Here is a 10,000-nt window from a genome sequence, read left to right as displayed (position 1 = left end):
GCGCTGGCTACCTCTGTCCCCCGCCTGCAGACTAGCGCTGGCTATCTCTGTCCCCCGTCTGCAGACTAGCGCTGGCTACCTCTGTCCACTGTCTGCAGACTAGCGCTGGCTAGCTCTGTCCACTGTCTGCAGACTAGCGCTGGCTATCTCTGTCCACTGTCTGCAGACTAGCGCTGGCTATCTCTGTCCCCCGCCTGCAGACTAGCGCTGGCTATCTCTGTCCCCCATCTGCAGACTAGCGCTGGCTATCTCTGTCCACTGTCTGCAGACTAGCGCTGGCTACCTCTGTCCCCCGCCTGCAGACTAGCGCTGGCTATCTCTGTCCCCCGTCTGCAGACTAGCGCTGGCTACCTCTGTCCACTGTCTGCAGACTAGCGCTGGCTACCTCTGTCCACTGTCTGCAGACTAGCGCTGGCTATCTCTGTCCACTGTCTGCAGACTAGCGCTGGCTATCTCTGTCCACTGTCTGCAGACTAGCGCTGGCTATCTCTGTCCCCCGTCTGCAGACTAGCGCTGGCTAGCTCTGTCCCCCGTCTGCAGTCTAGCGCTGGCTAGCTCTGTCCACTGTCTGCAGACTAGCGCTGGCTACCTCTGTCCACTGTCTGCAGACTAGCGCTGGCTAGCTCTGTCCACTGTCTGCAGACTAGCGCTGGCTAGCTCTGTCCACTGTCTGCAGACTAGCGCTGGCTAGCTCTGTCCACTGTCTGCAGACTAGCGCTGGCTAGCTCTGTCCACTGTCTGCAGACTAGCGCTGGCTATCTCTGTCCCCCGTCTGCAGCCTAGCGCTGGCTAGCTCTGTCCCCCGTCTGCAGACTAGCGCTGGCTACCTCTGTCCACTGTCTGCAGACTAGCGCTGGCTAGCTCTGTCCACTGTCTGCAGACTAGCGCTGGCTAGCTCTGTCCCCCGTCTGCAGCCTAGCGCTGGCTAGCTCTGTCTCCCGTCTGCAGACTAGCGCTGGCTAGCTCTGTCTCCCATCTGCAGACTAGCGCTGGCTAGCTCTGTCTCCCGTCTGCAGACTCGCGCTGGCTAGCTCTGTCCCCCATCTGGAGCTCCTGGTGCAGTCATAGTCTTAGCTGTTTTAGCTTTAAAGCTCTTGCACTCAAAGAGAATCTTTTAAGACATGCTGTGATGGACATTAAAGCCTTGGTTGCAAGGGCTGTGGTCCTCATCACTCATTACTGTAGTGCTCATATATATTAGTGTTTTTGAGGGCTCACCCCTTTTTTGAGTTAACACAAACCCAAAAATCAAACATTTATGAATCTTATGTTCAATTTTTTCACTTTCTTGCCTTGCCATCTTTAAGGATCAGAGAAAAAACTTTGGACAAAAAATACTTTTTTAGAACCTTTTTGTCAGCTGGCATTAGGCAGCAGTTCCTGTTGCGTGCTTCATGGAAGGTGGACGGTTGCTGCCTTTAGATGTGCCTGCGTCTGTTACGGAAACTCTTCCTGCCCGGTTCCTTATTTACATATGTTTGTATTCGCCTGAGCCTCACGTGAGCGTTACGTGAGCCTCACGTTTAGCACTCGTTAAAGGACAGGCACGGCTGGTACCCGATGGTTGGTAGTAGGCTCGGATCAGTTCCATGTCCTCCTCTTGGCTGTGCGACAGGGAATGTTTGGGTTCCCCTGGCTGGACTCTTGTTCTGCATGTCTGCAGTCGGACTGGGCAAGTGTGCCTCAGTACGAGGTAAACCTGCTGTAACAGACCAGCTGTCATCGGAACCAGTCAAACGCATAACGTGGATGACTGGGGTTAAAAGACGCTCTATATCCTGGTTGAACGTTTCACAAGCGGTTTTTACGTAGAACTACGCTCAGATGTACAGGACGCTCTTGGGAAATTGTAGAACGGTGACCACCCTACAGATTACAGCCATAAAAACTGGGACATTTTGTGAGGCCATCAAAAACCGCGACACACCGAATGTACATACAGTCTGCATGTCTGCTGTCAAAATATCTTCATGGATGTCAAATCTCGTGGTGTTGTGCGCAAGTGTGCAGTGGTTGGTGTGGCGTCTAACATGTCCCATCTGTCCCCTGCAGGCTGAGATGTCTGGTGAAGCAGTTGGATAAGGGAGAAGTAAATATCGTGGACCTAAGGAAGAACATCGAGTATGCAGCCTCAGTCCTGGAAGCGGTGTACATCGACGAAACGCGGTGAGAGAGCCGCGGCAGCGTGGGGGGGGTGTCTGTTCTGTAAAAGTCAACAGAGAGGCCAGTCGCTCTGTATATACCACAACACCGAACACATCACATCCCCTCATTTCCCTTCTTCCTCCATGTCGTGCAGCTAAAAAAGAGAGAGTGGGGGGAGAGAGACAGACAGAGAGAGGGGGAGAGCAGAGGAGAGAGAGTACTAGAGACAGGTGGAGAGGGAGAGAGAGTAGTTGAGAGAGTACTGGAGAGAGAGGGAGACAGAGAGAGAGAGTAGGAGAGCGATATGGAGAGTTGGACAGAGAGAATATGGTCAAATTTGATGAGTGATCTCTCCACTGGAGTGTTCACTCATTCCAGGGTTGCGTCACCCATAATCCTCCTCTCGGAAACTCTCTTAGGAGTCTGATCGTGCTGCTATGGTGACCGTGGGAGGTGATCACTGATGTGATGTGTGAGAGAAAGCAAGGGAGGCAATAAGTAAGTGTGTGTGTGTGTGTGTGTGTGTGTGTGTGTGTGTGTGTGTGTGTGTGTGTGTGTGTGTGCTATTCAAGTTTAACATGTGCCTCTCCATCCCTCCCTACTCTTTTCATTCTCCAATTCTGTCTTTCAATCCCTCTATCGCATCTTTCTCCCTCTTTCTTTCTCTGGATAAAGGGACTGTTGTCTTTGACTTTGAAAGTTTCGACCTTGAAAGTCTATAAACCTTATTGTTTATATTTAAAAAGTCTCTCTCTCTCAGTTCAATTCAAGGTAGCTTTATTAACAGGTACAATTTTACCAAAGCAAGTACAGAGGACCTCAGCTCCGATGGCACCTGGGTTCTGGCCGTGTGCTCTGCATGTGGTTACTACAGCTAATTTCGTTTCCCTAACAACGGTCGCAGGACGTCTTGCCATGGGACTTTGAGCAGTTTCGGCTTGTTACTGCGTGTTATGATAACGCGGGTCCCATTTCCTGCTCTGCTAGGACTCCTGCGTAAAGGAGAAACACACAGCACCAGCTCTGTGCGTCCTGCTGGGCTTCTCACGAGCCCTCTTTGTTTGCCCTCTGCCCCCTGGCGTAAAGCAGCCCTGCGCTAAAAACCTGTGTGCTGTACAGCGAGATGGCAATCTCTCTCTCTCTCTCTCTCTCTCTCTCTCTCTCTCTCTCTCTCTCTCTCTCTCTCTCTGCCTCTTTCATCTTTTCTTGTCTCTTTGCCTCTCTGTTTTTCTTTCTACCCCTCTCTCATTCTGTCTCCTGCTCTCACTTTCTCGTTCTCTATCTTTCTCTCATTTTCTCTCTCTCTTGATTTGTCTGTTTGCTCTGTTTCGTTCTCTGCTTGTCTCTTTCTGTTGCATATTTTCATTGTCCCATGCTCTTAGATCAAGTGTAAAGTCCGTTATCAGAGTGTAGAGTCCGTTATCAGAGTGTAAAGTCCGTTATCACAGTGTAGAGTCTGTTTCAGATTATAGAATCTGTTATCATAGTGTAGAATCTGTTATCGCAATATAGTCTGTTATCAGAGTGTAGTCTGATATCAGAGTGTAGTCTGTCACTGTGTAGTCTTATTAGAGCGTAGTCTGTTATCACAGTGTAGAGTCTATCAGAATGTAGAGTCTGTTATTAGAGCGTAGAGTCTGTTTCAGAGCATAGTCTGTTATCAGAATATAGTCTTATCAGAGCGTAGAGTCTGTTATCACAGTGTAGAGTCTGTTATCAGAGCGTAGTCTGTTTCAGAGCGTAGAGTCTGTTTCAGAGCGTAGAGTCTGTTTCAGAGCGTAGTGTTATCAGAATATAGCCTTATCAGAGTGTAGAGTCTGTTTCAGAGCGTAGAGTCTGTTATCACAGTATAGAGTCTGTTATCAGAGCGTAGTCTTTTATCAGAGCATAGTCTGTTATCAGAGTGTAGAGTCTATCACAGTGTAGAGTCTGTTTCAGAGCGTAGAGTCTGTTATCATAGTGTAGAATCTGTTATCACTGTGTAGTCTGTTATCAGAGTGTAGAGTCTGTTATCAGAATATAGAGTTTGTTGTGGGGCTATGCAGGGTTGCTACCTGACTCCTGGTCTCCTAGTTCAACACACGCTGGAGGTTCCTCATGATCGATGCGTCCTGAGACCGTCTGAGACCTCTGGACCCGGCACATCACGACAGCGTTTGTTTACACAGAACTACATAGCTCAGGCTTTGATCTTTACTAACACATACAAACCCAGCAGCTAATTACTGATCTAATTAGAATGTTAAACTGTGACTCTTCAAGATTGGATGTAATATCTCTGAACATAAATATTACCACAGGCTCCTCCTTCAACACACACAATTTCATGTACTCCTCCTAACACACATACATTTTTATTGGCTCTTCCTACAACACATACATTTCAATTGGCTCCTCCTACAGTACGTACATGTTGATTGGCTCATATTTCAATGTGCTCCACTTACAGTACAGATATTCCCATCAGGTCTTCACAGCTTCTGTTGCTGTCTGACCCAGTATGAAGTGGAGAACAGCACAAACCCAGAACTGCCTGACTCCAGCCCTTGAGATACACAGCCCTAATCTAATACATCTCTTTGATTTAATCTTCAATAGCATTTGCTGGATTATAACCAGGTGTGTAAGAGAGAAACACGGTAGATCTCTGGGTACGGAGTTGGAAAACGTTACTTTAAGACCTACGAGCGTCTGTGACATGATGGTTGTGCTTTAGGAACCAATCAGTGATCACGCTGGACCTCATACAGGGGAGTTATGGGGGGCTGAAAGACGCTAACTAACAATTAGCAAACATCTCCCTTTTTTGGAATGCTAACCGGGGGCTGTCACCTTTCAGCCACTGTCCTTATCAGCGTTAAGCATTGCAAGCCCGAGCCGTTCCTTGTCCAAATGTGATGCATGTCTCTCCTAGGCGCCTGCTGGACACCGAGGATGAGCTCAGTGACATCCAGGCGGACTCCGTGCCCATGGAGGTACGGGATTGGCTGGCGTCCACTTTCACCCGGAAGATGGGCGTGGTGCGGCGGCGGCCGGAAGAGAAACCGCGGTTCCGCAGCATCGTTCACGCCGTGCAGGCGGGAATCTTCGTGGAGAGGTACTTCCTGTTTTAGACCCAAGTACTTCCAGTGCCGAGTGGCAGCAGTTAAAATGGAAGATAATCATTTACTGAAGCATTGGGTAAAATGGAGGACAAGCACTTCCTGTGGTCATTTATTTTATTTAATTTTAACATTCAGCTGCTGTGGGGTGGTGTGATTAATGGGGGCCAAGTTCACTGAAGATTAATGTGACTTATATCTTATATTGGCAGGGAACTTGACCAAAACAGGCCATTTTTTCATGGAGTGTTATGCTAGCTCGGTGTGTCACTTAGTAGCCATAATTTGCTTGTCCAGAATTGGTTGCTAGAAACCTTAATCCAAAAATACCTGTAACACCTCCATACATGTATGTATGCATGTATGTATGTATGTATGTATGTATTATTATTATTATTATTATTATTATTATTAGTTACATTTATTCAGTGCCTTTCTCAAACTCAAGGACGCTTTACTGTTAGATATCACATCTCACACACCTGCTGAACTAGAGCAGCCACTATAAGATATAGCACTACAGCACACAGCCAATACCAGCATGTATCTAGATAACACGACTGACCAATGAGATCCAGACATCTGTAATATAAATGTGTTTTACTCCCCAAACATGGCACCTGCTTGCAGTGTGTACGTCTGGCCTCGTGTACAGACGGCATGAAACTCCACCTTCTTACTCTGGGAAAGGACGGGATGTGCTGACCACAGAGAGTCAGTTTCTCTTTTTGTTATTTTCACACCGTTGCACACGTCCAAATTGATTAGCCGGTATGAGGCCATCTGTTAACCAAAGGAAACCCAGTTTTGTTTTGGTTTAACGTGTGTGTGAACCAACAACATGTTAAAATAATACTGATCGATGGGTAGCAACTAATAATCCACCCCAGAAGGACAACAGGGTGTCCGTCTAGGTGTTCTGCCTGACTGGGAACACGGAGACAGGAAAAACACAGACTATCCGACCTAAAACCGGACACCTGCCCACACTAGTGACACCTGCCAACGTCCAGACAGTGCGTGATCCCTTCTGAGGCCAGAGCGTGGCATTGGGTGTGTGCCACCGGTGCCATGTCAGTGCAAAGCGGTTTCACGCTTGCACCTGCGCCTCGTGTCATGGCCTGGTGCTAAACGTCTCCCTGATGAACAGTGTTGACAAACACAAAGCCCTCGCTCCACCTCATCCGCTCCACAAGGCAAATCAGTCTTTTTAAAGTGTCGGAGCATTTGAAAGCCTCTTTTCTTTCCCTATCACTCTCTTTCTCCCCCCTCCTGCACACTCTCTCCTCATCCTCCTCTCATTTTAACTCTTACTCTTCCATTTCTCTTTCCACTGCCCCCTGTACCTGTTTCCCTCTCTCCTCTCCATCTCTCCATCTCTCCATCTCTCTCTCTCTCTCTCTCTGGAATGTGATCAAACTTCTGAGTAATGCCTCGTGCAGTTCCCACTCTCCCTACCACATGCAATTTGGCCAGTTTCTCCCGTTTCCATAGCAACTGTTCCGGAATGTCACAGACACCTGTTGGGCTTGAGGAAAATTTGCATCACCTTTCGACACGTCTGAAAAGGGGCTAAAAAAAAACCAAGACATATATTTAAAAAAAAAATTAAAGACACTGACCTGTTTGCCATAGCATTACCCTGATTCATCAGCAGTACCGGAGTTAATAAAGAATGCTGGAATTACAGGGATGTAGGCTTAGTGTGATGATATTATTATTATTATTATTATTATTCATTTCATCTCAGGGGAAATGAAAAAAGTGTTATCATTATTCAATGCTTGTCCTCAATCTTTCTTTAAATTTCACTATAAAGTCCGGCATTTTTTTACACTTACGACAAGAAGAAATCAATTCTGATGTGAGAAAGTCACTCAGCCAGATGAGGGCCTTCTCCCTGTAGGAGCGGAGACACTGGAGTGTGTTAGGAGACCACAGTGGAGACACTGGAGTGTGTTAGGAGACCACAGCGGAGACACTGGAGTGTGTTAGGAGACCACAGCGGAGACAGTGGAGTGGGTTAGGAGACCACAGCGGAGACACCGGAGTGTGTTAGGAGACCACAGCGGAGACAGTGGAGTGTGTTAGGAGACCACAGCGGAGACACCGGAGTGTGTTAGGAGACCACAGCGGAGACACTGGAGTGTATTAAGAGATCGTAGCGCAGCAGACAGTATGTCACACCCTGCTTTGATGTCATAAGCGACCTTGAGTCTTTGAAAGGCACTATATTAATTAAACTTATTATTATTACCATTATTATTATTATTATTATTGCCAAAGCCTAAATGAAATATTCTTTCTGCTGTTTGTTACCGCACACACCCACCGAGAATCCAAGCAGCACAAGCCTGTCCAGAATGGTGAGAGAACAGCTCACCTGCCCTGTTGCGTCTGTGGGGGTCAGTGATGGCTGAACTAAACCACCCCCATGACGCAAAGCTGTTCCACACCGATGGTTTACACTTAAAACGATAAAGAATTTCCTACATATCTCTCTCTCTCTCTCTCTCTCTCTCTCTCTCTCTCTCTCTCTCTCTCTCTCTCTCTCTCTCTCTCTCTCTCTCTCTCTGTTGATTGTAAAGCATCCCTGGATGCTTCCTCGTTCATTTTCTCAAACCCTTTAGGACCATTTCCGGTTTCTAGACCATTAAAATAAATAGAAGAGAGAATGATTCTCAAGAATTCAAAGAATTTGGAGGGGGGGGGGAACATTATTGAAGTTCTGAGTTTGGACCACAGGATTTGTGTGCGTGCATGTCTGTTTCAGCTTTTTAAACCTAATGTATGATTAACTCAGCCACTTCTGTAAATGACACACACATCTAGTTATAGTGGTGTGAAGCTCTAGCTAACAGTGCGTGCGCTCGCATATGTGTGTGTGTGTGTGTGTGTGTGTGTGTCGACAGAATGTACAGGAGGACATCCAACATGGCGGGGCTGACGTACCCTCCCGCTGTGATTCTCGCCCTGAAGGTATCAGACTTATCTCAAGGGCCTCCTTTCACTATGCCTGGGTCTGAGGTTACTAAAGTTCAGCCAAACCGGGTCCAAGGTTACTAAAGTTCATCTGAAATCAGTTTACGTATGTGTGAGCGTTTGAGCATCCTACGTCCCGGATTATAGAGCACATCCCTCTTCCTTGTCAAAGCCATTCACTGGCGTGAGAGTCTCATGACTAAGCTCTGGTTAACGTTACATATGTGTGCCTTTATAAATAGTGCAGTGTAGGGGACATGGGATATTCATGATGTGCATATTGAATTTTTATGTTTTACTCTGCGAAATCTAGCAAATTTACGTGTGATTTGTGTGTTTGTCTCTGATTATAGGAGTCTTCTTCAAATTTATTTCCATTGTTGTTTCTTTTGTTGCAATATGTTTATTTTGATGCAGGACGTTGATAAACGGTCTTTTGTTGTAGCAGGACGTTGATAAACAGTCTTTTGTTGATGTGGGATGTTGATAAATGGTCCTTTGATGTCGCAGTACATTGATAGATGGTCTTTTGTTGATGCAGGACATTGATAAACGGTCTTTTGATGTTGCAGGACGTCGATAAATGGTCTTTTGATGTTGCAGGACGTCGATAAATGGTCTTTTGACGTTTTCACGCTTCATGAGGCCAGCAGTGAACATGCCCTGAAGTTCCTGGTGTACGAGCTGCTCACCAGATACGACCTGATCAACCGCTTCAGGGTACGCCACACACACACACACACACACACACACACACACTCACACACACACACACACACACACACACACACACACACACACACACACACACACACACACACACACACTCACACACACACACTCACACACGCACACACACACACTCACACTCACACACTCCATTTCTTTTCCTCTCTACTCCTTTCTCCTGAGATGTGTATATTGCATATTTAGTGGTTTCCATCTGTTTGTCGTATGTCAACACCACTCTGTCACACCAGCTCCGCCCCCTTTTATAAACCCCCTCCGATTACCCCCTAACAGAGAGTTCAAAGATTTAAACCCCACCAGGAGTGATGCGCCCCTCCGCTGGGTTTAGGCTCTTTCATAGCACCTGCTCTCAGAGTGATTATGTACAGGAGATGCGCCCACCAGTGCAGAGGAAACACCTCAGCCTCATTCAGCTTGCCACCCGCGATGGGGAACACGCATCTGAACAGTTCTGCTCTAATCTGGTCAGACACTCCAACAAACCCCAAAGACCTTAACGTCACGTTGGTGTCCCTGGTGTGGTGGTGTGTACCTGAGTGTGGGATTGTTGGGTAAGATCTAGAATGTTCTGTCCTATTCACTCCAGCTCCTTGGGCTTGGAGGACCTTGTTCTGAAAGTTTACTAAAGACACCTGCCATCGTTAGAATGTTTGAATCTCGTGCGTCAGGGCGGTTGTTTGACCATAAATATAAGATGGACAGAATAAATTTTCTTATTCAAATCAATATTCTGTCTGGGTACAGTGCGCAATGGGCATCATGTCTGGGTACAGTGGGCAGTGTGCATCCTGTCTGGGTACAGTGGGCAGTGTGCATCCTGTCTGGGTATAGTGCGCAATGGGCATCATGTCTGGGTACAGTGGGCAGTGTGCATCCTGTCTGGGTACAGTGGGCAGTGTGCATCCTGTCTGGGTACAGTGCGCAATGGGCATCATGTCTGGGTACAGTGGGCAGTGTGCATCCTGTCTGGGTACAGTGGGCAGTGTGCATCCTGTCTGGGTATAGTGCGCAATGGGCATCAT

General features: G+C 47.2%; 1 protein-coding gene across 3 annotated transcripts in view; it reads left to right on the top strand.

The window, feature by feature from the left end:
- The window catches only part of pde1a (phosphodiesterase 1A, calmodulin-dependent), a 50,915-nt gene that overhangs the window by 35,442 nt on the left and 5,473 nt on the right, over positions 1 to 10,000 (top strand). For all 3 annotated transcript variants that reach the window (XM_035519904.1, XM_035519902.1, XM_035519907.1), the window contains 4 exons: positions 2,053 to 2,166; positions 5,060 to 5,242; positions 8,159 to 8,225; positions 8,832 to 8,948. In XM_035519904.1, the coding sequence (XP_035375797.1) occupies positions 2,053 to 2,166; positions 5,060 to 5,242; positions 8,159 to 8,225; positions 8,832 to 8,948 (481 nt within the window). The remainder of the gene's footprint in view (positions 1 to 2,052; positions 2,167 to 5,059; positions 5,243 to 8,158; positions 8,226 to 8,831; positions 8,949 to 10,000) is intronic.

Source organism: Electrophorus electricus, chromosome 2 (genome assembly GCF_013358815.1).
Source record: "Electrophorus electricus isolate fEleEle1 chromosome 2, fEleEle1.pri, whole genome shotgun sequence".
NCBI classification, from domain to species: Eukaryota; Metazoa; Chordata; class Actinopteri; order Gymnotiformes; family Gymnotidae; genus Electrophorus; species Electrophorus electricus.
The sequence above is the reverse complement of the archived record's forward strand: the minus strand, read 5'-3'. Positions and strand labels throughout refer to the sequence as shown.